The 26,424-nt window shown below is 59.0% G+C and overlaps 1 protein-coding gene across 13 annotated transcripts in view; it reads left to right on the top strand.

The window, feature by feature from the left end:
* Positions 1–26,424, top strand: part of CACNA1C (calcium voltage-gated channel subunit alpha1 C) — a 521,192-nt gene that overhangs the window by 395,449 nt on the left and 99,319 nt on the right. For all 13 annotated transcript variants that reach the window (XM_067008446.1, XM_067008440.1, XM_067008436.1 and 10 more), the window contains exons 10-12: positions 11,736–11,826; positions 17,948–17,974; positions 25,849–26,009. In XM_067008446.1, the coding sequence (XP_066864547.1) occupies positions 11,736–11,826; positions 17,948–17,974; positions 25,849–26,009 (279 nt within the window). The remainder of the gene's footprint in view (positions 1–11,735; positions 11,827–17,947; positions 17,975–25,848; positions 26,010–26,424) is intronic.

Here is a 26,424-nt window from a genome sequence, read left to right as displayed (position 1 = left end):
ACTATCCGGAGCCTGGCAGATAGGCCCTCAGTGAACGTTGGTTGGCAAAGGGTGGCAATCAATGGAGAAAAGTGGGGTCCTGGCCTGGAAGTCTTTGAAATTCCGCCGTTGGGAACAGATGACCTGGACCTGCCTTGTGACCGTGTCAGGCTAAAACCAGACAGGACCAGACCTGGTCCCGCAGAGGCTACGTAATGAATCAGACACACGAATTAATTTTTCATCCTCCGTTTCTTGGCTGTCAGCGCTTCTCTCTGACTTCTGGGAGAAAACGGACTATTCCTCGATGTTCCTCTTCATGTACTCACCTCTTCTCCCCGTTCTTCTTCAGATACATCCAGAGACTTGCCGGGAGTATCCTCATTTTACTTTTCTCTCAGCGAGGACAGCTAGCCAGCTGTGCACGGCAGTCGGGAGAGGGTTGAGAGAGGACCCAGAATAACTTCCCAGCTGCTGCTTTAGGACCCGAAAGCTGAACACATTTAAGGCTTGAAAAGGTCAACTCCCTTCCAAGGGACAGGGGTTTGATTTCATCCCTTATGTGGTCTTCGGCTTAACGCTCACTTCATTCACTGGCAGAGGTGGAGATTTATGGGCTCGCTGAGACTTAATGAGATCTCAGCTGTAGCTCCTGGATGGAGAGGAAAGCAGCCATTTTGGTAATAAATAGAGAACAGCATCTAATTTGTAAATTCCTCTTTCTGTTGCTAGGTTTAATCAGATCAGTGAAACTGAAGGGAATTGTTGCTGACCAGAAGTGATTTTCCATGCCTTAATCTGGCCAGGAAGCATGACTCCTGATGGAGGTGGCCTGCTTCTCTGACAGTGGTAGGCGATGACACTTGTCATTAGACTAACCCAGTTGTTGCATCTTGAAAAATATGTTTAGCCCCAAATCTGTTTAAAACCAAACTGGAACTGAGGCCACATATCACTCTGCTACTAGTGTCACTGGTCCAGAGAACAAAAATTCTTTCCAAATGAGCTACAGACCTCTGTAGCAGTGCCACCCCCAGAGGGTCCACGGCCCATGAGATTTCATCCTGACCAAACAGAAGCATCCAGCGTAAGGCCACCGCCATGGTGGCCAGGTGTGGTCACAGCCTCTCTGGCATGGCAGAGAACAGGTGCAGAGGACGGAACACAGTCTCTGGCGGGTCCTGGCTTCAGTTTAGGGTTAAAAAGGAGAATGAAAGGGGCACAAAAGGTTGGGGGGGGGGCGGTTAGTGCAGCTCTCTTTTGTCCAGTCATGCTTCAATCTTTTTTTCATGAGTAATCACAGTTTTTACAGATTGTCTTCTCACAAGCTGTTAAGCATTTCCAGGTCAGGGACCCTGTCAGGGTAGGTCACTGTTAGCACACAGTAGGGACATCGTGAATATCCATGAAGGGCTGACAGCCTTGGAGGTGCTGCCCTGGAGGGAACGCGGTAACTGCAGCCGCCTTGGGGGTGTGCTGCCCTGGAGGGAACGCGGTAACTGCAGCCGCCTTGGGGAGCCGCCGAGAACACGTGCATCGTCACGCATCAGCGCTCAGGCTGCAGGTCACCTTTTAGATGCAAAACAAGTGGACCTGAGGTCCTTCTCTTGGACCCGCGTTTTGCTTTTTCATCCCCAGTAAATCCATCCAGCGTCTGGGCATTGCACGCACAGAGAATTATTACTGATGGAGCACCTCTGACCTGTATTACCTTTAATCCTCACTTCACCCTCCAAGATTGGTGTTATGGTCTCGGTTTTTTAGATGAGGAAGATGGGGTTCAGATGATTTTCCCAAGATGAAACAGCCGGTAGGAAGCTTAGCCTGGTCCCACACCGAAGCCTGTCTGGCTGTGAAGACCACCCACTTCCTCTTTTGCCAGGCAGCCCCTATGGCGCGAAACAGCTGGGGACAGGAAGGGGGTGGGTGGACGGGGGACCTGGTTCCTGGGCTCAGCTCTCCTCCTCAGAGCTCCGTGACCTCGCACAAACCCTTCCTTCCCTGGGCCTTAGGTCCCTAATACGTGAAAGCGATGCTGACATAAGCCCGGCTTTCTATAGACCCTTGCGCCCCCGCTGGCCCTGCCTTTCTTCGAGTGCCCTGCTCCAGCATCACGGGGGCTGGGCCAGGGAGAGAGTGTCCTCGTTTTGCAGACTCTGGTTCTCTCCCTCTCGGCCGGGCAGCCGGCGGCCAAAGGGGAAAGTGCCTGCCACGTGAGGACTTCGCATGGCCTCTCCCCGCCCCTGGCAGCTGACCTCTCCGGGCCAGTCTCTGCTCTTCTTTCCCAGAGCCAGCATCCTGATAAACGCCGTCTTTGCCTTGAAGGCATCCAGCGCCGGAAGGCATCACAGAGGCTCTCCCTGCTCATATTCTCAATGCTGTCCCCCACCCCCCACCCCGTCTCCTGTCTCCTCCCACACCCGGCCAGCCCTGCAGCCCCTCTGTCCTCACCCTGCTGACCTCCCATCTGCCGGGGGCTCGGTCTCCCGCAGGATCGGGAGAATAAAAAAAAAGGCCGCATCTCCTCTCTGCTTCCCCAGATCAGGCAAATGGCCTATCTTCACGCACCTTTTACACGCCATCAGCAAAGGATTTCTCCTGCGACGTGGCCACAGCGGAAGTAGTAGAGCCGCTTGGATCTGCCCAAGTCCCCCGGCCAGCCCCCTGCCCCGGCCCGCTTCATGGACCACACACGGCCCTTCTCGCGTGATAAGCCTGTTCCGCGTCCCACCCCGCCCCCGCCCCCTGGTGCCCCGTGACACCGTTTGAAAACCAGAACTTCTGTGTCCTTTCCTCCCCTCTGGGTCTCCTGGGCCACTGAGCCCGCAGCGGGAGCCTCATAGGAGCCAGGACCCCGAGGGGAGCGGGGTCGGGGCGGCAGGGCCCAGGCAACCCAGGATGGCCCCCCTTGAAGTCATTTCTGACGTGGGCATCGCACGTCCTGCCAGCGCCTCCGGGCCTGTGGCTGTGGAGACGGCGGTCCCTGGTCCCCGGGTTTCGAACCATCTCTCTCTTCTAAAGAAGAACAGTCAGCCTCTCCAGCAAGCCCAGGTCTCCCGAGAAACTCTGGAAGAGTTCTAATATTAAGACCTAGATAACGCCTTCGATGGGGTTCCGGGCTCAGAGGGCGGGTCTGGAGGGCAGCGCGGCTCGGTGGAAGGAGCGGAGGCATCGTCCCGTGGGAGCCCGTCGGGTGTCCTCTCGTGTGTGCTGTGGGGCGGGGTCCCCTCTGGCCCTCGTGGGTCGGCCGGCCGCGGGCCTTCCCGAGTCCGCACTGGAGAAGGAGGGCCTCGAGCAGGGCCGGATCCGGGAGGCGAGCGGGCGTCTCCCGGCCCCTGGAGGCAGCCGGGCCGTCGCGCGGGCAGACTCTTCGCCCTCCACCCCTCTCTTCGGTCCCTGTAGAACCCACCTGCCGAGCGGGCAGAAAAGACTTCCTGTGTTTGGAGTCGGAGACCAGGCCCCGTCACCACCACATCTAAACCAAACCTTCCCCGGTGTCTTCGTAGAACGTGGGCTCAGCCCTTCCCCGTCCCAGAACTTTACCTCGGCCGCCCCCGTGGACGTGGTCCTGACCGGGCTGGCCGGTGCAGGAGGGGAGCACGGCTCCCAGGGCTTTGCCCACAGCAGGGTCCTAGGGGGTCCTGCCGTGCCGCTGAGAGCGTCTCGAATGAGCCGTGGGCCAGCACACTGGCGGGAGAACCGGGGCCCGCGGAGTCGCCTGACAGCCGCCAGCGCCCAGCAGGCGGAGCCGGGAGATCAGTTACAATAAAGGGCCTCCTGCCGAAGGGGCAAGTCGGGGGGTGTTCTGACCGCTGCCCTGAGCTCCTCCAGGGATGTGGGACCGGGGAGGCACCGCGGGATCGGGAGCTGAAGGGAAAACGCCCTTCCCAGAGGCAGCCTGGAAGCTCGGCAACAATTCGCTCTCCTGCCGGGGGAGAGGCACGGCCGAGGCCTCCCGAAGAAGTGCTGCCCTCATCGGGACGGCGCGCGCCCTGTAGGGCCTCCTTGGGAAGCCTGACCTGAGCCAGATTAATCCTGAGGAGCAGAAGACGGAGCCCAAGAAGAAGGAGAAAGTGAGAGAGGATCCTAAGCCCTGTAGGCCCTGGTGAGCAGCACGGACAGGGCACAAGTGTGAGACCTGGACCGTTGGGGAGGGGCCTGGGATGGCCGAGGGTAGGCTTTCCGCGGGTGGAAAGGGGACCCGACCTCCAGCAGCAGCTATAGCTCTGTGACCCTGGGCAAGTCACTGACCCTCTCTGGACCTTCACGGTCTGCACTGTAAAAAGGAAGGGCTGGCCTGCCCTCTCCAGCCCTGCAACCCATGTAGGCCTCAGTGGGGAAACTGAGCCGCTGAGGAGGGAGATGACAGGCCCCAGGTCACAGAGCTCCAAAGTGGCAGAGCCAGGATCCAAACCCGGGCCCCCTGACTCCAGAGCCCAGGCTCCTACCCAGCTGCGCCCTGGGCAGGATTGTAAAGTGTGTGGCTTCTCCCAGGACCCTCACCACAGCCTCTGCCCTTCTCCCCCTCCCAGTGATCCCAGCGCATCCACAGGCCCCGTCCTCTCTCCTGATTGGGAAAGGGCTTTATGGATTCATCCAGTATAGCTGGGGTCTGAATCCCGGATCTCATGAGATGCTCTGCTCACTTTGAATAGGTGGCTTCATTCTCTAAGCCTCATGGTCTATGAAATGGGAACATGTAACGGGAACATGTGATGTCTACAAAGACACCGGGAAGGTTTGGTTTAGATGTGGTGGTGACGGGGCCTGGTCTCCGACTCCAAACACAGGAAGTCTTTTCTGCCCGCTCGGCAGGTGGCTTCTACAGGGACTGAAGAGAGGGGTGGAGGGCGAAGAGTCTGCCCGCGCGACGGCCCGGCTGCCTCCAGGGGCCGGGAGACGCCCGCTCGCCTCGACCGCTCACTGCCAGATCTATGAAATGGGAACGTGTAATGGGGACATATGATCTCTCACAGGGCTGTCCTGAGGCTTGAGTCAGATGATACGCGTCAGGTGCGCGGGGGGTCACTGGCAAAGCAGCAAGCGGCGGAAAACCGAGCTGTTACTACAATCCTGCGGGTAGAAATGACTGGCGTTCCTCTCACGCGTCCGGGACGAGAGAATTCAAGGCCCTAGAATAAAGGGGTGACCCGCAGACACCACTGGGCTGGGCCGGAGGGGGACTGGGGACACAGCCGAATATTCTCTGTGCCTTGCAGGTGACACCGCACAGGCGACCCTCCGCTAAAGCTGGCCTTGTGATCTAGAACAATGCCATCTCCAACCTAAAAGTAGTTTTGTGCCTAAGACAGTTGGGTTTCCAGAGGAATCCTGCACGGAAGGGCCACCATCAGCCCCATCACCCCTAACGAAGGTGGGCCGGGTGGGAAGGAAGGGGGGGCGTGTACCAAGCGCAGACCTTCGTCTGGTGCAGCCGCAGCCCCCCCTCCCTGGCACCCCCATCGTAGCCGAGGTGGCCCAGCTTGTTGGCGCCGTGATGGTGGAGAGAGATTTTCTGCTCGGGGGCGCTGGGTGTTCATGGCCTGCTGGGAGCACAGAGACCTGGCTTCCTTCTCCGGATGGTGGCTGCAGACCGAGGGCGGGTGTTTCTGCCTCCTCTGGTTTATGGCAATAAAATAATAATCATTATGATGGCACATCGAGCTTACACTGTGCCTTTCTAATAAGGCCACTTTGTTAGGCTTCTTAATATTTAATCCTGTTTCAGATTTGCTTTCCGATAGCTTAAATTCAACCAGGTTTTAATTGCTTCTGTGGAGGCAGCCCTGCCGGGCCCGGGCAGGCAGGGCTCTGCAGATGAGGCTCTGGGGGCGACGTGACCTTCAACCCAGATGGGCCCTGTGGCTGGGCACCATCTTGCTTTCTCTCTCCCCACCTCTTTCTGCTTTTGTCTACCATCTGCTTCTCCTCTCCTGCTCCATCTCTTTCTTTCCCTTAGAAGAGACCTTCAACTCATCCTGTAGTTCAGTTTATTCATGAGAGAGATGAAGAAAACGAGGCCCCCCCAAGCCGTCATGTGCCTTGCCGAGGGTTCGGAGGTACCCCGTGGTGAGGCCAAGGCTAGGACTAGCGTTGGCGTTTCCTAGACCTGGGTGCCAGGGAGGTTCCTGAGGGCCTCAGTCGGGCAGAGACGCATGGAGAGAGCTCCTTCACCCAGCAGCCTCAGACCGCCAGTGGCCGTGGGCTGGATCTCCCCAACTGCAGAGAAGACTCCAAGTTACTCTTTCTGCAGGAGAAAAGGAAACCAGAGGAAATGTGACACAGTTCCTCCCAAGAGTCTCCCGGGGCAGCAACCACACCCAGAATGTCCCCCGTCCTGCTACGGGGCTCAAGCCGTTCCTGTGGCGATGTCCTTCCTCACCGGTGCTCCCAGGAGCTCAGCCTGCAGGGTTATTTGAGCAGAGCTGTTCCAGAGGCTGCCTGATGGAGCTGGGAAGGCCTGGGCTCGAGGCCAGCTGGTCTCTGCTCCACCAGCTCTCAGCTGGGCAACGAACCTCAGCTCTGGGGGTGACCTCTCCCTGTCAGTGGGTTCATCCCGTTCACCTTGCCTGCCCCCAGAGGTGTGCGGGTCAGGTCCTGACAGCAAACAGAGCCTTGAGAACTGGGCGATTTAAGGAGAGGCTCATAAAGATGCAGGCGCCGGGGGTGACAGCCCCTAACGGGCCTTGACGGCGCTGTCCTGCTGGTGTCTCCCTTTGCAAAGGTCAGCCTCCCGGTCACCAGGTGAAGGAGCGGCTGAAGGTCAAACCCCAAAGCCACCCAGCACGTCGGAGCAGCCCTGAAGCCCCACGAAGACACCAAGTGTCTACTGTAACTGCACAGCCAGTACCACTGGGATCTGGAGAGGAGTCCAGAGAGTTCTAATGTGAAGTCTCTGGCCTCGAGAAAGCTATAACTGTGTCAGGGAGGCACATGTGAAATGCATGTGAAATAAGAGCAACCTAGCAGAAAAACAAATGGAAATTCTTTGGTAATATTAGCAAATATTTACGGCCCTGTCCATTTAACAGAGTTACTTTACAAATACTATTTCATCTAACCCTTCTCAGAAGGCCTTGGCATAACTAGTACGGTTGTCTTTTGTTTTGCAGATGAGGAAACCTGGGCTCAGGAGGGTTAAATAACTCACCCAGACATACCGGCGGCTGGGACTAGGGCTCGCATCCAGGTTGCTACTGGAAACCTCACAGACCCCGGAGTTCTGGGGGGCTCAGAGAGGGCACTCGGGGGGCAGCACGTCCTGGAGGCCGCCCCACTGGAACGGGGGAAGTGTGAACGGTTCAGGCGGGGGCAGCGCCCACGCCCTCCAAAAGGCTCGCGGGCCGAGGGGAGGCAGCCATAGGTGACACCCGCCAGCGACACGGTCCCGCTCCAGCGAAATGTCATTTACAGAAGTAGCGGCCACCTGGGTCTGGCCCGAGGCACGCGGCTCCCCAGCCCCTGGGATAGGTGAAGCAGAGGTGGACGGGGCCTCGTAGCAAAGCCCAGAGGCTGGGATGAAGGTGGCCGTGAGGCGGGCGGCCCCACCTGGGCGGCAGTTCTGCAGAAATCACGGCCACAGGGATGTGGGGGGATAGCGTCGCATCGGCGAGGGCCGCCGTAACCGAGTGCCGCGGACCGGGCAGCGTGAACGGCAGACGTTCATTTTCTCGCGGCTCTGGGGGCTGGAAGCTGGAGATCGAGCTGTCGGCGGGGCTGGGTCCTTCTGAGGCCCCGAGGGGAGACGGCTCTGGACCCCGGTCCTTGGCGTGGAGACGGCCTCTTCCCCACCCCCACCCCCGGGTGTATCCTCACCATCTTCCCGCCGGGCATGCCTGTGTCCAGGTTTCTCCTTCTGATAAGGGCACCCGTCATAAGGGATTAGGGCCCACCCTTGTGATGGCGTTTTAATTCAATCACCTCTTTAAAGAACCCCCAGCTCCAAACACAGCCACACTCTGGGGTTCCAGGGGTCAGGATTTCAACCTGTGAATTTTGAGGGGACACATGTGGCCCTAACAGACAGGATGGAGCCCGGTTACGGGGGTTTGGGGTTCCAGGTTGGAGTCAGCGAGGCAGGCAGTTAGGACCCCTTTTGCTTGTTAACCGTAACTTGGATTAGTACTTTTGGAAAAAGCATACTAATCAGACCACTTGTATGCAAAAAAGATGATAAAACGGGTGTCTGGCCGAGTAAGTGGCAAAGTCAGTTCTCTAGCTCCGTGAGTTCGTAGGAGGCTGGCGACTAGATCCTGCCGTCGGACCCACCCAGGATTGGCAGTTGGGCCGGGCCTGGAGAAACGCAATTTCAGGTTGGCTGAGGAACGCCCTCAGCTCCTCCGGCTCCTGACACCCCGGGGATGCCTGGCCCTGAGCCCCCAGGCCTCTTCCACCAAGAGCCGCCTGGAGCATTCCTCCACCCGATGGTGAGGCTCCCAGCTCCGTTCTGGGCACTGCTCTCAGCCACTCCTAGGAGAGGGCGGCCGCTCCTGCCGCCCCAGGCCGCGGACAAAGTCAGGCCGGCATGGTGACGGAAGGCTCCAGACTCGCGGGCCTGCCCACCTCCGCCCACGTCCGCCCCTCCATCTCTCACCTGGAGCTCTGGCCTGAGGCCGTCCTGGCAGTCCCTGAGGCAGACCTTTCTGCGGCTAGGGCGGTAGCTGGTGTGACGGGGGGTCCCCAGATGCAGTGAGTCAACCCGCGGGGGGCTCGCGAACCCCAGTGCTCCTGTGGACACCGGTCCCCACGACCCCTTGGGTCCTGTGCACTCCCAGCGTACGGTTCATGTCGTTTCCAGTCTGAGATCATCCTGTGTCAGAAGAGTGCCTTATTACAACCAACCCCCCGGGACCCACACGACTGCCGTCTAGCAGACCAGGGAAGCCGTCAGTGCCTGGGAGAAGAGAACGGTGCGCCTCCCTCGGGATGCAGAAACGTGGTCCCACTAAGCGCCGTTCAAGCAAGTTGCCCCCAAGAGTGGAAGTTTGGGGAGAGAATCCGTTCTTGGCAAGATGGAGTCTGTACAGCTCACCGGTGTTCCTAAAAATGTAATTATGTTTCCACCACCTGCAGTGGCAGCTGTTAATTACTCTTTCGTGAAAATCTCATTTTCTTTGGGAATCTGCTCAGCAGAAGCTGAGGAACAGGACGGCCCAGAGACCCAACGTTTGATCCACAATCCCTGGTAACGGTGAAGTTAGAAAGTCAGGAAACTAGCCTCCCCTCAGCATCCTTCCTGAGCCCACTCAACAGCACATTTCATTCCTCAGAGGCCGTGCTTTACAGGAAAGGTGCGCCCTGTGGCCCCCGGATTCTCTGCCGTCTTCCTGCCTCGGTTTCCAGCCCACCGGTCATCCGAGTGGCCGATGGGAGACTCAGACTTGCCGCCTCACCAAGAACAGGGCCCAGCATTAGCAATCCCAGCGTCGGCCAGCCTGGACTCTCAGTTTCCAGGATGGACCCAAGGCGAGATCTCTAGGGTAACAAGTCCCTGAACGAGTCGGCTGTGGTCTCCGTCTAACCCCTTAGAAACAGAAACACGGACCATCTTCTCCCCGTCAGGCGCCTGTGGGATAAACTATCACGAATTAATAGGAAGTAATATGTGGATGTAAACGGTGATTTAAAGCAAGGAACCTTTAAATGCACACCTTGACCCCAAAGAGCAGCTCCCCAGAGACTCCGCCCATCATCGAGGGCGTGATTGGAGGCTCTTCCGACCGCGTTCCACGCGGGCAGCTGCCACCTGTGGCCGCGTGACTCACCAGGCCTGGTCCAGTTCAGTTATAGAGGGAAAGGCTGTGTTTTTATCAAGCTCTTTCTACTATTTTTAAAGTGCGCGCATAGCTATTTCTGAAGTCAAACAAGATGGGACAGTATCACAGTGTCGATGCCAAAGCCAAAAGCTGGATGAGCTTCTGTGCAGCAGGTCGGTGACCTGGGCCTCCGCTGGCCAGGACTGTCCCCTCAGGCGTCTGTGTGGACACACAGACTTGGAGGCTGGCAGCCCGCTACCCCTCCCACCGCCAAGTAAAAGACCCCTCACCGTGAGACACTCCCTTGAGTGACCCTTGTCATTCTAAACCGACATGTATCTTTTTCTAGAAGGGAACTTTGCTAAGTCATCCATTTCAACTCTAACTCTCAGCCCTGCTTTCATATAGGAGTTTTGAGAAGTGAACAATGCTACTGGTTGTAAAGTTTCTGTTTATTCCAAGCTTTGTGTTGGTTGTTTTTGTTTTTGTTTGGTGTGCAAAGCATTGTTTTAAACTATTTTCTTTTTTTATTAAAGTACAGTTGCTTTACAATATCATATTAGTTTCAGGTATACAATATAGAGATTCAATATATGTATAGACTATATCCCACTTAAAGTTATTATAAAGTACTGGCTATATTCCCTGTGCTGTACAGTATATCCTTGTAGCTTATTTATCTTATACGTGGTAGTTTGTACCTGTTAGCCCTCTACCCCTGTCTGCCCTCCTCCTCCCTTCCCTCTCGCCACTGGTAACTACTAGTTTGTCCTCTGTATCTGTGAGTCTGCTTCTTTTTTGTCATAGTCACTAGTTTGCTCTATGTTCTAGATTCCACATATAGGTGATGGCATATGGTACTTGTCTTTCTCTGACATTTCACTGAGCATAACACCCTCCAGGTCCATCCACGTTGTTTCAAGCTTTGAATTGTGAAGATAAGTGTGCTTCGGAGACGGCTGTTTGCATCGGGTAAAAACAAGCCCGACCCTTTCCCCTAGTGACCACATCTTCGGGATTCCCACCAACAAGGAGGGATGAGCTGGGACCCTCCTGGGTACCCCTCTCCTCAAAATCAGTACCCACCCGCCAGTGTAGACGCTGCCGCGGGAGTGACCCCTTCTCCCCAGGATCCATTGTTTGTTTTGTGTCGTTAATTCATGTGATTTGGGGGTTGGGTCCTGTTTTGTTCTGTGTTCTTAGCTGTTTTGATGTATCGAGTTTTACTAGCTCTCAGTTTGTCTTTGGAGGTTAGCGGGACGTCCTCTGTGTGGTCGCCAAGTCCCCTGTTTCTTCCTTTGCCTGAGGCTGGCCCTGAGCTCTGTCCACGTCTTACTCCTGGTTTTCGACTCTGATACCTTGTCTGTGAAAGGAAGCGCCTGGCGGGCTTGCTTGATCAGAAGGAAGGGGAGTTTGCTTGGTCTAATCGCCCCCCAGAAACCCGTTGTGAGGTCCCCCGCGCCCCCGTGCGTGTAAATCATGTGCTGGTGCCCGCGGGGCAGGGCGGGAGCGTGCTTCTCCGGGTGTGCGTGCGAGCGTGTGCACGTGTGCGAGGGGAGGACAGCCTGTCCCTCCCAAAGCCACCACCTCGTTGTCCCTTCAAATGTGTAAAGTCGGCAGACGTGTGGTGGTGAAGCCCCTTAGAACGGGGGGGGGTTGGAAAGAAATAAGAAAAATAAAATACTGTCACAAAAGCTCTACATCTTATGGCAAAGAGCAGACGCAAATGGGAAAGCATGCGCAGCTTGTCCGAGGGTGGGGGGTCGAGGGTGGAGGAGGGACTCGGGTCAGTGTTCCCAGGCATCTCCTCCCACTGTCCCACTGAGAGTGTCCTGGGTGTCAAGGGTCACCCTAGACAAGCAGCGGGCACGTCAGTCGAGGACATGGGGCCGGGCTGGGCGCTGCCAGGGCCCCCCCTCCCGGCCGGGGGCTGCAGACTAACCCTTCTCTCCCCTCTTCCCTCCACGCCTTGCTCTGCACCCCTTCGACCCGACCCTGCAGTGAGCATGCCCACCAGTGAGACCGAGTCTGTCAACACTGAAAACGTGGCTGGAGGCGACATCGAGGGAGAGAGCTGCGGGGCCAGGCTGGCGTGAGTAGGCGCAGGGGGCGGAAGCGGGCAGGGAACCCGAGTCCTGGGTGGGGAGGGGAGCCCTGGGGGCAGTGCGGCCCCGGCTGGGAGCTGCTCTGCAATCCTGCGCTTCCCGGGCAGGGGTCTGACTTTTGGATTCTGAGCCCCTTTCCATCCCATCAGAGAAATATGTGTGTGTGTGTGTGTGTGTGTGTGTGTGTGTGTGTGTGTGTGTGTGTGTGTCGGGGGGCTTTGAAGTCTGTTTCTTCCCAGCCCCTCACCCCCTTTCACCGGAGCAGCTCTGTTAGATTCCCTGGGTCCTGCTAAGCACCCTTTCATCTCTGGAAGAAAAGCAGACAGGCAAGAAAATACACTGGGAGACGTGGGTCTTACCTGCAGCTATGAGTTATCCGCCCGGGGAAGGGAGCACAGGTGTCTGAAGTGCAGACTCAGCTAATAAAAGTGCACCTGTGCCGGCCCAGCGACCCTCCCCAGCACAAGCCCCAGCCCCTGGCTTCCTGAGCTGGCTGGGGCCCAGGACCGGGCCAGGCGTGCGGAGGGACAGCCCACGTGGGTTATGTCACCATCATGCATCCGTCTTAGCTCCTCTTAAAAACGGACACCAGCGGTCCCTGGGAGATGTCCCCCCACCCAGAAATGAAGGGAAAATGGTTTAACAGCTAAAAACGAGCCAACGGCTGGTTTCATTCCCAGTGTCTCAAAAAGCAGAGTCCACAGATTGAAGCCGTGCTCCTTGAGGGGTCGGGCTGACCTTGAGCGTGAGGCCTCCTGCGGCCTCCAGACTCCACAGTGGGAGGTGAGAGCTGCTCGTCCTGGTGCCTGGGGCACATGTAGGACTCACCCCCCCCCCCCCGCAACTGAAAGGGACGGCGGACGGAGGGCTCGCGGGAGGCCCAGCCCCAGGTGGCCGGGTGTCTGAGTCGCTCCATCGGTGGAACGGCTCCTATAGCTCCCCTCTCCCCGCCAAAATGCCTCCGTATCTGGGCCTCTTGAGAAGGTTTGGGTACATGTGCCCTGAGCCGGGCCAGCCTCCGGGCGAGGGGCCGGGTGGACGGGAGCAGGCCGTTTCCAGGGCACGTGGGCCTCGGCGGCCCTCACCCTGACAGCGGCACGGGGACGCTGCACTGCCGACTCCCAGCGTTGTTGGGAGGCACTTATTGTCAAAATGTTGTTAAAATACAGTGCTAATTACGTTCTGAAGCAGCGGGCTGAGCCTTTCCCCCTTCCCTCCTATTGGAACCATACAAACAAACGCTCGGGATTCTGGGCGTTGGCCCCCCGGGCGGCCACGCTAGCGAAGCTGGGCGGCAGGTCCCCAAGGGGTCGGAGGGAAGGTGACGAGGACCCCGCCCTCTGGCTCTGGGCCCACGTGACAGACCCGGAGAGGCCGGGGCGCTGGCGCTGTCACCGGAGAGTGCGTTTCGGGAGCTCGAGGCCCCGTTGGAAGCACAAGCCATTTCGCACAGAGGGAGGGGGCGTCTGGAGGACGTGCTCTGCAGGCGTCCAGGGCTCGGTGGGAACGGGCCGCACTGCCCGCGAATATCCGAATCTGTGCGCCTACTCTGTGCGGATAAAGCGCCTCGTCGCAGTGCCGGGACGGCAGTACGTCCTCAGCAAACTACCGCCTTTCCCCGCCCCGCCCCAGACGACGAACGACGGGAGAAACGGCCAGCGTTCCTGGTGCAGAAGCAGCGTGGACGGGCGGGGCTGAGGCTCAGGTGTGACGACCAGGGAGAGAGGCTATAGCGTCTCTGAAGCGGAGAGCGAGCGGCCCGTGCGGCGGGAGGAGGCCTGGCTGGAGACGGTTCCGACGGGGCGGGCCGGACAGGCGGGGACCGCTAAGCCGTGTTTTGCTGGGGAGGTGGCAGCCGGGCGGGGGAGGGGGTGCGAGGAGGGAGCTACCCTTCCAGTCTGAAGACAGGAGCGGTGCAGACTGCAGGCGCCAGCAGGGCTGCAGGGGGTGGAGGCCGGGACTCCGCTCTGGCCCACACGCCGCAGACGCCAGCGTAGACGCGGTGAATGTGGTCACGTGGCACCGGGGTCCTCCACGGGGGGCCGAAGGCTGGGAAGCCGACACACGCAGAAGGAGAAGAGCAAGGCACAGAGGAAACGGTGCCGGGGGAGCAGACGAGCCCAAGCCCGGGGGCCACCGGGAGAGGCTCATCAAGCCCGAGCTCTCCGTTCACACCCTCATCGGGCAGCAAGCCCGCTCGGAGCTGGGCCAAGGTGACACAGAGCCCGAGAGCAAGGTGACACCATCTCCCTGGAGCTCACAATCTGGTGTGAAAGTCACACTGAGCCGTCACTGTAGGTTGGGAAAAGCGTCCAGAAGGCGGAGTGACTGTAATGCAGGCTCGGTGATGGAGAGACGCGTGAGACTGGCAGGTTAGGAGAAGCTGCTTTGAAGAAGGAAAGTTTGAGCTGAGAACTGGAGGGGGTGCAGGAAGGAAGGATCTTCCAATCAGAGGCCACGGCGGGTTCCCAGGCCGCCGGGGGGATGAGGGAGAGAAGGCGGACGCGTCCAGGGCAGGCGTGCGTGGGAAGGGGCGGGGCCGGGTAGACCCCTGATGGCCTTGGTCTTTGTCACAAGACCGTGAGAAGTCACCGACCACAGCCGGTTGGTTTGGTGAGCTTCCCATCCTTGAGGATCCTCGGACATTAGGGAGAGTCTGTGCGGGAGCGAGAGGCCCCGAGCGGCGGGCGCTCGAGCGAAGCGGCTGCCGTAGCAGCTCTGGGGGTGATGCTGACGCGGCCCCGGCCAGGGTCACGTGCGGAGCTGGAAAAGGGATGCGTTCTCTGTGTGTCCTAATTGCAGGAGCTGGAGCCTCGGGGCAGGCGGGGCGGGAACGGGCCGCAGGGGACCCTCCCTCCTGACAAAGGCCGTGGACGGGGAAATGGCAGTGGCCCTGGAGCTGCTGGGCCTCGCCTTTCCTCAGAGCGGAGGCAGGACCGTCTTCAAGACGAGAAGCCCGTGAAGCAGACCAGCACTTACGGGACGACATTGCCTGAGACTAGGGCACAGCTGGCGTCAGAGAGGGAGACACGGACTCGCACAGAGAGAAGTGCCCGGCGCTCTGGGACGGACCGAAGGAGGGAAGAGAGCCGTGGACCTGGAGTCCCAGATCTGGGCCCGGGCGGGAACCTCAGGCTCGCCCCCGGGACGTGCGGGGCGGCCGCCGTTGGCTCCCGTGCTCTTGGCTCCTAGAGGGGCCTGGGAACCGCCTGCGGGGACCCCCTGCACCTCTTCTGTGTCTGCGGCTTCCGCAGGAGAGGCCCCGTGATGGCGGCAGGCTGCGCCTTGTAAAATGGCAGACCCCAATCCAGCCGGTGAGTGCGAGGTCCCTTTAGTCTCAGAGCGCACAGTTCTATAAAGAAGGTAGAGTCAGAAACAGGATCCGACGCAGAGGGCCGGTGACACCGATGGACGCGCATCGCGTCACAGAAGTGAGCTGGGGTCCCCGGGTAGCACAGGAGATTCGAGCCAGCGGGTCCCCAAGAGGCGGGCTGTGACGGGCCTCCAGGGTCCGGCCCCTCTGGCCGCACCAGCCGCGCGTGGAGTCGAGGACGTCGCCTCAGACGTGCGTCAGCCTAGATGGTACCTGCGGCGCCCTCTGACCGACGTTGGGGCGAAGCGGGAGGATTCGGGGAATCGCTGTGTCACACGGCAGGGAGCAAACGTACGGGCTTACAACTCTAAGAAGTGGAAAGGCTAAACATACAAGTAGCTCCCAAGAAGTTCAAATATTTGTCCAATAATGACAAATGCAAACCGAGTAACTGAGTGAAGCCAGAGGGAGTTCCGGGCGCGTCTCCCGTTTTAAACCTTCACGTCAGCAAAGACAACCGCGGTTTCCTGGGAGGTCGGTTGTGGAGGCCTGAGGGAAAGCGGCAGCTGGGCTGGACAAGCGTCAGGTCCACCCAGCGGGGCTGCTCTCGTGACCTCACCTGCGAGTCACACACTTGCTGCACCTGCTGCTCTTCAAGAATCCTCGGAAAACGCGGGGAGGAAACCCTACCTTGTAGAGCAGTAACTAAGGGGAGCCCGGATGCCTTCTGAGCAGGCTGGTCCCCAGCGGGGTCCGGAGCAGCCGGGCCCCTGGTGTCTGCGCACTCGCTGGGATCCGGGGGGCGGCACCCTCCACCCAGCCGGAAGGCAGGGCTGGGGCGGCGGACACGGCGCCCGCGGGCTCCCGGCTCCCACGCCCAGCGGCGGCAGGACCAGCTCTCCAAACCCCGAGCTGGTGGTCACCTCCCAGGACACGAAGCCTGCGGAGACCGGGTGCCTCTGGTTCCACGAAGCGCACTGACCCCTCCTACGTGGGGAGCGTGAGGCCCTGCGCTCTCCCATACCTGGGCTTTTCTTTGTGTCCAGACACATGCCCTCCGAGGGTTAACCTGGGGTGCTCCAGTAATAGAGAGCTTGGAAGGGGTGAGTGCCTTGGACCCAAGCGAGCCTGGAGTGATGCTACACCTGAACGCGGCGACAGCGATCGGGCTTCAGTGTGGCGTCCAGGCTCGCACACCAGGACACGTAACCACGGGGTAGAGGAAGTCCCACTCCACTTCCTCCGCCTCGGAACGTTCCAGAACACCCGGGAAGGAGCCACAGCCAGTGACCACGCTTACCCAGGACGTCATCCCAACAGGAGCTCTGGTCCTCCCGCGCCGCCTCCCAGAGTCGCTGCCCGGGAGACGTGGACTCTCAGACCTCGGTGCCCCACACGGGACTTCTTAAGAACCCACTTTTGCTGACGACCCGCCGGACTGAGAGGGAGACCTAGAGGGAGGGCGTGTGGTCTGCACCGAAGGGCCCCCGAGAGGCCTCTGGCAATCTCCGAGAGAAGGCGGGGCCGGGCCAGGCCCTGTGGCCGAGCGGCCAGGCTGATGACCCCGCCCGTGCTAGCTCGTGTCCCTCAGCCGGGGGTCAGCTGTCCACAAGCCTGGCTGGGCTAGAGGAGGGAGCCCCCGGCTCCCCGCCATCCAAGCCATCCAAGCGCAGCTGGAAGACATTTGTCTTTCCATTAAACTGTGGCCCTAAGTAAGACGCCACCCGTGGCCCCGGCCTCCGCCCACGTGCCGCGTAACATGTGATTAAATCCCTGCAGCCCTCGCCGGCATCTGTGGGTGGGGAAAGGTTATCGGCTGGCGGTTCGAAGCAGTAAAGCCTCTTGGCTCCGGTTCTCAGTGCCCCAGAGACATAATTATCTCACGCACGATGACTCTGCCACCTGTCACATCTTCTGCTTTATTTCTTTTAATAAAAAATAGCAAGAGGGGCTGTTTTCTTGCTTCGCAGCAGAGCTCACTCTGTGCTGAGCTGGGACCGGCGGATTTTGTCCCCTCTCCGTCTCTGACCGGCGCTCCGCACCCGCCTGCCGTCCGAGCGCAGCCCAGCCAGCGCACACTCCCCGGACACCAGGGCCTTCCCGACGTGTGGCCTTCCGCAGCGCCACCTCAGGCGCCTGCATGATCTCTCCCCCCAGCCCGGCTCCATCCAGCCTCCCACGGGCCGCGAGGCCTCCTGGAAGTTTCCACCTTTCGGTGCCCCCCCTGTCCCCCGAGATGCCCCTCGAGTCAGCCACCAGCCCACCCACCGGTGCTCCTGTCCACAAGTCCCCGGGGCTTTAGGGCTGCACGCCACCGCCAGCGTCCGGGGTCCGTGCTCAGCCCCGGGCTGTTTCCTTGGGCCCAGGCTCCACGCTCAGGCCAGGCGGAGAGGGGGCCGGGATCCCGTTCAGACAGCGCTGGGCCTCTGCCAGCCCGTTCCCGCCTGCAGTGTCCGAGGGCCGCGTCTGCAGGAGGGGCTCCTGTCCTCCACGACTGTCCTCAGGGCGCGGCCCCCGACCCGCTGCCCGACCCCAGCTAACGGTCCGAGAACACGGCACCCTCTGCAGCGGCCACGTCTCCACTTAGAAGATGCTAGATTCGTAGGTTTGTGGGCTGGTCCAGCCCTTGGTCTCCCCTTCAGACACGCAGACACCACGCAGACACGCAGACGTGCTGACCGCAGGGCTGCCTCTCCAAAGCTGCTCCGTCCAGCGCCCGTGTGGTCACCTGGGGACGTCTGAGAAAAGAGGCAAACGTGTGTGTCGTTTGGTAATGTCTCCTCTTTCCCTTTCAGCCACAGGATCTCCAAGTCGAAGTTCAGGTGAGTGAGATGCTCCTTTCCTGCTGGGCCGGGGGCTGAGGGAGGGTCTACTTTCCTTCCGCACGGCTCTCAGGAAGAGGCTCGTGGGTCAGAGCAGGCGAGCGGCTCCGGGCTTGGGCTTTGGCAGGAGAGTGATTTTGGTGGCACTGGCCCTAGGAGGTTGTGAGATGCTGTGTCCCCCGCCCCTGTGAGGTGAAGTCCGGTTGAAATAAGTGGCGCGCGGCCACTTGCTTCTGGTCTCGGCCATGTTTGTGGAAGGCGAGGGCACGCGGGTTCTGATGGTGCTGCTTCAGAACCTTCCTCGGCGCCCCGTCCTCGCCCCGTCCGCCCCTCCAGCCTCGCCGCCCGCACATCCCGCGGTTCCTGAACGTCCCCCATCCTCTCGCACGTCCGGGCTTTTGCGTGGAGCCCTCCGTCCACCCGAATCGCCGTGTCCCTGAGCCTCCCCCGGAGAGCTCGGGCTCCCGCTAAGAACCTCGCCGGTACCGCATCTCCACACCTTCTGCAGACTCCCCTCCCCGCCCCCCCAGCGCTTTGCTCGGGCCTCTGCCACTGCCCTCCCCCCACGGGTTCCTGTGTCGCCAGTCGGCTCCGTGAGCCTCCGAGGTGTTATTTGCAGGGAGCCGAGCCGGGCGCCCGGTGGGTAGCGGGCTGTCCACCGTGTGCGCTGGATGGACAGATATGTGAGTAGAGGTGGGAATTCCCTCCCACAAAGCCTGTACGAGCCAAAAAATATTGTGTTTAGGTTTCATTATTGATCTAAATGCTGCTTCCCCAGCCTCAACTCCTGTGGAGCAGGGGCATAAATAACATTAAATGTTAGTCCGGCCAAGCAGTGTAGCCCAAGGCTGCATCTTAAACTGTCCCTTCAGCTAAACGTTCAGTTCTCTTCTCTCCTCTGCCCAGCTCCTCTCCAGGGTGGAGAAGCAGGGCTGGGACTTCAAGACCCCGGGAGTACCCAGGCCTCAGTGAGGGCTGGTCCCGGGGTCCACCCCGAGACCCCTGCTCGCTCCTCTGAATCGGTCCTGCCGAGGGGCCACGAGTCCATCTGGTTGGGCCTCCGCCCACGGTGTCCGTGGGCCCCATGTTTCGTTGCCTCTGGTCTCTGGTCCCCAGGCTGTTTGAGCCCATGGACACCCCCAGGCCCTCCGTGGACAGGCTGCGGTAACTGGACGCACACCTACGTGCTGGCCACCTGTCCCGCTCTGTGCCTGCCTGGGTAGAGCTCTAGGCCAAAGGCTGGCATCCCCCAGGGCCCCGCAGACCCTGTGCTACACCCAGGAGAGGCACCTTCAGCCCTGATGTCCTGGCCTCCCCGTGACTATCTGGATGTTTCTTAGAGTTCGGCGCTCGGCCGGAGAATTAAATGAGGATGTGCTGGTGTGGGCCCCTCTCCTCTCCTGCTGTCACCCTCTGCTCGCATGTTCTGCTGGGGCTGGAAAATGCAGGCTTTCTCCCCTTCCACTTCCTCTGAAGCCAAGACCTCCTTCACATAAAAAACCTAGGGTCAAGTCTCCCAGGTCCAGCTCTTGTTACAGGAGAGAGAGCTCAAGAAATGTAAAAAACCCTTTGTCTCCATAACGCTCGGACCTTCCTGCTTTCTCTCCAGCCTCTGGAGAAGCGCCTGGCACTTAGTGGGGACTCAATAAATATAAGCGAAGGGACAAATGGATTGTCCTGGCCCCGAGTGACGTTAGGCTTGACGCAGACTGAAATGAAAGTTCTGTTTTACAGCCAAAGCTGAGAAAGCACTTTGTGCTTCTGGCAGTTCCAGAGCCCCCATGCAGGGAGAGACTAAAGGGGTATAAAAATACATTTGAAAATATTTCCAAAACCTCATTCTCATTACATGAAAATGGGTGACTCATAAATGAACAAATGAACGCGTGAGCGAATGAATGAACAAACGTGTCTGGGCAGTGGAAGAGAAATCGCAGACTTGCCTGGACTCGCCCAGCATGAGATGACCCAGGAGACGGGGGGCGTTCTGTATCCAGTGCTCTAGGGTGTAAGCTGTGCTCTCGAAGAAGAAGGGGCACGGGGTCCACCTGGACCCCTGGACTCTGCTCGGTTTTGAGACGTGGCTCAAACTGCCGGTACCGGATCCCCCTCTGGGAAGGGCTCCTCGCCCTGCAGCTACTACTCAAGATACAACAGAAATACGCAGAGAAGATTCTGTATTCATTCCCAAGAGGCTTATTACTAGTCAGTTGGCACCAGCAGTAAACCCATCTTCAGAGGAGGATACTGAGGCCGAAAGAGGCCCGGGGCCACGGGGCTTGGCCACGTCAGGACCCACGCCCAGGACCCGGGCTCTGCACCGTGTGATGAAGTCCTGCCCAGCTGTGTGTCTGGGGGCCGCAGCGAGGGGTCCGTGGCGCTCCAGGCACAGCGGTTGAGTAGAAACACAATGCCGGACGCTTCCACCCTTTGTAAAACTTTCTAGTAGCCCCATGTTGAGAAAGTGAAAAGGAGCAGGTGAAATTCACCTTAATATAGTCTACTTAAGCCACTGCGTCTAATACATTATTTCGATATGTAATTACTATAAAAATGAATGACATCTTTTATATTGATTTTTCTTTGAAATCCAGTGTGTCATTTACCCTCACTGCGCATATGCCCAGTTTGGACCGGCCACGTTTCGTGTGTGCAGAGGCCACAGGTGGCCAGTGGCTACACCGCGCTGGACCCCACAGGGTCAGAAGGCGGCTGCCTCATCCGCACCCTACAGTCAGGGGTGGCGTCTGCCTAGGGAATAACGAAGGCTGGCAGCGGATTGGAAATGCCATCAAAATCACCAGGGTCGACCCTGGGCAACCTCTGTCTGCTGCAGATGCAGGAACAGTGCCCTCACCCCTTCTGTCTGTCTGATCGTGGCAGCTGACACGGGTACAGGAGGCGCAGGAGAAAAACACAGTAACACCGGGGAAACGGAAAGAGAATTTCTGCAACTCAGAAGTAACCTCGTAAACAGTGAAGAGGCTGTTTTACTCCAGAAGAGAATCTGAAATTTGAGTGAAACACACACGCACACACACACACACACACACACACACACACAGTATTCTTGATCATTTCCTCAGCTTAACAATGACAAATAATAGAATCTGAGCCTCAAACTGGCCCATTTGCAAGACAGTGTCGCAAAGTCACGGGGTCTTTAAAGGAAATATTAGAGCAGAGGTTTTAGGGAAATTTTGGCAAATTAATGGACTTCTAATATTAGGGCAATATTAGGGCATTCCCTTGGTAAAAGCCAAGCCTCTACTTTGAGGAATAAGGAACTTTGCAACATTTGGGGCTCAGAATGGGACTTAAACAGTTACGGAACGATTACGAACGCCTTCTGCAGCTTGAAGGGATTAGTCAGACAACACGTTGGGGCTTTGGATCCGGACGTCACAACGGTCTGAAGTGAACCCCTCGGGGGTCTGAGGCTGGGAACCCGGTCTCGCCCATCTTCCGAGAAATGTGCCTCCGAGGCCCCTCTGCCTCTGCCATCCCGTAAGCAATACGGCGCACATGCCCAGATTTGCCCCGGTCGCTAATAACCCAGTTTTTGGTTACTCTTGTATAAAATAGTTAAATGTCAAGGATTTTCTGGGCTCCTTGTTCTCAGCCCTGCCCACTGGAAAGAGCCCCAAATGTCCACCATTTGGGTGTCGTCTCCTGTTCCAGATGCTCGTCCAAAGTTCTGTGGCCAGCAAACTCCTACAGGAGCACTGCCCCCACCTCACCCCGACCCCACCCGCGGGGTCCTCAGCCTCGTCCGCAAGGCAGAGTGAGTAGGTGTGTGTAAAGTTTGTCTCTGCTGCCCTACCTGCCTGCCGGCCCAGCGGTCCTGCCGTGAGCCCATCACAAAGGACAGGACGCAGCCCCTTCCCCTCAGGACCCTGCGATCTCAGTGGAGAAGCTGGAGTCACACGGTACAGACACTGACCCACAGGAAACGGTCCTCTGGGGAGGCTGGCTGGCACCCCACGGTGGGCCGGGATGCCCTCCTACGTGCCCCCGGGGCACCTCTGCTAAGCCCGCGTGGCGCGCGGCACCCTTGGGGTCCCTATCACCGACCCGAGTCTCCCGTCTGCGTGTTAAGCTGAATGTCTAGTCCTTGGCTCGGGGAAGATGTTTCAGTGAATGTGTCTTGAACGTGTAGCTAAGTGAGCAACGCGGACAGGAAGCGTGGCTGCAACTTGGCAGCTGGGACGTGTAGGAAAGCGCACCGCCGGGAAGCTGGGGCCCCCGCTGAGCCCTAAAGCAAGGAGGGACCCAGAGGGGAGGATCGGTGCGGGGAGGGCCGTGTCGGTGGAAAGGTAGGAGCCGGGCCGGCGCTGGGAAGGGGCCGGGCGGGGCCGGGCGAGCGGGTGGGGCGGGCGGGCGGGGCCGTCCGGTGGGGTCGCGGCGGCGCGCGGGTTTGAGGACATGCGAGAGCCGTGTCCGCGCCCGCCGCCCCCTCCAGGTCTGTGTCCCGGAAGTCCCACTTCTAGAGGGGACAGCCGTGCCAGTGACAGTGAAGGGAACGTGAATAGCAGGCAAATTCCTCCCCCCGTTTTATCATTTAATGTCTGTATTCTCCGTGCGTATGTAAACACAGAAATACATTTACGCGTTCTAATAAACCGTTGCGTTCATTGTACAGTAGGAAGCGTTGCCAGGAAACCAGTTGTCAAGCAAAGCTATATTTTGAAGGGTGGGAGGTGTGTAATTATCTTTAAATACTTTCTCTGGATGGTAATTACTCCGCCCCCGCCCCGGCCCGAACCCACGTGACTCTCCTGAGTGGGTGTCTCGGGCGCGCACGGTTCCACGGGTGCCGCCCCGTCCGCCACAGCCGCAGCTGCAGGGCCTCCAGCGGAGCAGCTCCAGACCCCGGGACAGGCCCGGGCATGTGGCACCCGCATCCACCAGCCCCAGGCTTGGGGAAGAGCGCGGTCAAGTTCTGGGCGTGAGACAGAGTTGGAGTCGGTTCCTCCAAACCGTGGCAGAAAGCAACCGTGATTCCTTTGGCCCCCGAATCACAATTAGTGGTGACTTTTGTAAATGAGGTTGTCTCTATTCGAAACATTCTTTGCAACTACAGTGTAACCTATTGCCAACTTAAAAAAATGCACAATGTGAGGGCTGTGAGTTAAGTCTTACTCGGGGCCAAATGAGGACTATAGCCCGGGAAACAGCATCTCGGAGAGCTCTGAGAGGCTGCTCCAAAGAGGCAGGAGGAAAGTCAGTACATATGTGATTTTTTTGAAGGGGGAGTACATACAATCCAGCATATATTTTTGCAGAAGGTTCTGCTAGTCTCGTGAAGGTTACAGCTGGTCACGAGGAGCAGACGTCACCACGAAGGATTTTAGTGCTTTTCTAGACATGGGGAGATGCAAGAATTGGGCTCATAAAATCTTCTCCTGAAAACACCTAACTGTCTGAAGACCTGCTCTGTTAGTTTTTCCCAGAGCACAGAGGGCCTCATTCCTGATCTCCGCCCTGAACTCCTTTCAGGGGGCGTTGAAGGTCAGCCGCTGCAGCGGCTCCTGATTTAATCCTTGTAGAGGTAGACGGCGAATGCCAATTCGTAGTTGACACTATTTAAGATTGGATATGAGTCTGTCCTGAAAACTCGTTTTCCGGGGGAAAAATAGTCTCACCAACTTTGTCTACAATATCACCAAACTCGATCGCAGGAGAGAAGCAGAATCCCGCCCTGGCGAGGGCGGGCGCCTGAGTGCCGTGGTCCAGCACCACCGGAGGCCACCCCCCGCTAGGGGCCACCTGGCCCCTGTCCCATCGCCTTGTGCCCCCTGTGCCCTCCGCCACCCCTGCTGTCACCCGGTGGTGTGTCTGGAGCATGGAAGCCTCCACAGTGCATTGAGAACCATCGTCTTCTGACCCCCAGGCCTTTCTTCTCCATGTAGCGACTCTCCCCCGAAGTAGCAGCAACCGTCCCCGCCAAGGTTTGCTGCTCCCTGGAGGTGGTGTCCCCGCCCCCTCAGCGACGGGGGTGAGGTCAGGTCAGAACACCACCCCCTTAATCCTTTCTTCCCTCCCTGCCCTGCAAGCCAAAGCCAGGTCCTCCTGCAGCTCGCAGGCAGCAAGGCCCCCTTAGATGTGACCCTCGCTTTCTGATCTCAGAACAGATTTCAACAACGCTGTGGCAGCAGGGTTTTCCACGGACCGTAGGTAACAAAAATAACAGAATAGAAATATAAATAAAGTCAAGCTCTCCAGAAGGCCATCTGGAGCGTGTGGAGGGTCCTAACAACAGAGCCTGGAGCCTGGGGACCTGGGGACCTGTGACTTCATGCAGATATGAGTGCAGGTATCCAGGACGACAGCCATCACCCCCCCCCCACCTTCTGTCCCAAAGCGGGGGCTCTGTCCTCAGCCGCCTGCTGGGTGCCCCTATGGACACGACCTGCAAGTACCGCAAGGCGTTTCCCGGCCGAGCCCCTCTCCGCAGGGCGCCCATGCTGGTGACAGGGCCTCCTCCACACGCCCCTCCACCCTTTCTCCCCTGCACTCGCGGTCAGGGTCAAAGGCCTGCTGACTCCGCCTCCAAAGTCCATGTCACCTCACTGTCCTCCTTCCGTGAGTAAAGCTGTTGCCTCCATCACCTCCAGCCCGACGGTGGGCCGCGGCACCCCTCTTACCGTCCCCCAGCTGGACGTTGGCCGTGTGGCTGCTCTCGTCGTGTTTGGTTTTCTGGAATCAGACCCCCTCTCGACGCAGGGCCCCCGCAGTCTCTCTGGCGCCCCTGTCCATCCCTCCTCACATGGCGTTAAACCGGTAGATGTTTGGTCCACGGGATTACCAACTATATCTGCATATTCTCTCGGTATCAGGAGAATGAAATTGGGGACAAGCTATAAACCCGCCCACCCCTGAGTTCTAAAATGTGAGCGTTTCCTTGGGATCGTCCGGCTTCACGGTTGTCAACCATGGTTACACATGAGAACCATCTGGGGAACCTACGGTATTTGGGGGTTATTTAAAAATTACTCAACCCCAGACAATCAGATTTTATTGGGTTGGGGCCCGGGGCCTGGTGTGTTTTTGCTGGTTTTTTTAAACTTTCCCCAGGTGGTTCTGTGCACAGCCAGGTTTGATGAAGGTCCCTAACCAGAGGCCATGGGGGCGAGTGGCTGTGGCCCGTGGATGAGCTCTCAGGGCCCACGTATGGCGTGGACTTGCCTGTAGAGGTGGGGGCAGTCTGCCCGTTGTTCTGAACAGAGGATGTAACCTCAAAGGACGCCACAGCCGCCCCTTCAAGGCGAGCACCTCTGGTCCAGATTCACCTCCCACTCTTCACGGACGAGGCGGCTAGGGGAGCGCCGGGCGGGCAGGGGGGGACGCCGCTGGCTCTGCCCTCACCCGGTGTCAGTCCAGACGCCCAACTCCAGGGTCCTTGGTTTTCTCCTGAAAGTCGGGACAACGCCTGCTTTGCAGACTTGTTTAAAGGATCTGGGAGAAGGCGTGAGAAGTGCCGATATGGTACCAGCCAGACGTGGGGTTCGCTAATGGTAACCACTGCTAGTCCTAGTAATACTAGTCTTACGACTTGCAATACTACTTCTAGTGATGCCGTTACTATGAACTTAAATAACTTCCCTTCAGCTTTAGGCCAGACCCTCTCACAAGGCTGGCCTTGCTCGGGGTCACAGGCCAGGGGGCCACGGTCCCAGAGGAGGAGGGACCCCCCCCCCAAAAGGCCACACCACCGGCCACGAGCCCGTGACCTTGGTGGGACATTCGTCTCTTCGGCCCTGGTGAGGTCGGGCCAGTTCGGGGGAGGGCGGTGGCCACCTTGGGCCATGTCGGCCGGGGACCTGAATTCACAGCTGCCTCCCGCCCCGCGCCCCTTCTCCGCCCCTTTGCAGCCGCTACTGGCGCCGGTGGAATCGCTTCTGCAGGAGGAAGTGCCGCGCGGCCGTGAAGTCGAGCATCTTCTACTGGCTTGTCATCTTCCTGGTTTTCCTCAACACGCTCACCATCGCCTCCGAGCACTATAATCAGCCCCACTGGCTCACGGAAGTTCAAGGTGAGAGGCCGCCCGGCCGGCCTGCGCTCCCCGGGCCGACTCGGCCCCGTCCCGGGGCGGGGAGGCGGGCCACGCCGGACGCACCAGGGCCTGGCAGCTCGCTCCACGCCGACGGGGCTCCCCTGGCCGGGCGACGCCCCCCGCCTGCCCCGGCCGTCACCGTGGGGTCCAGGAGACACGGTCACGAGCTGTGGCTTGTTGGGCCACTTTGGCGGCCGACCCTCCGCCCCCAGTGGGTTTTCAGTACCTAGGGCCTCCGGATGGCCTCCGGCTGTGCTGGCCAAATCCCGTGAGGGGCGGTGAGCACAGAGCCAGGGAGAGGACGAGTGTGGCCTGAGCACGGGGGACGTCCTCGATGGCAGTGGGTCCCACCCCACCCCCACCCCGCCGGGCCCCGGCAGGGTCTCCCAGGCCA

Source organism: Kogia breviceps, chromosome 12 (assembly GCF_026419965.1).
Source record: "Kogia breviceps isolate mKogBre1 chromosome 12, mKogBre1 haplotype 1, whole genome shotgun sequence".
Lineage (NCBI taxonomy): Eukaryota > Metazoa > Chordata > Mammalia > Artiodactyla > Physeteridae > Kogia > Kogia breviceps.
The sequence above is the reverse complement of the archived record's forward strand: the minus strand, read 5'-3'. Positions and strand labels throughout refer to the sequence as shown.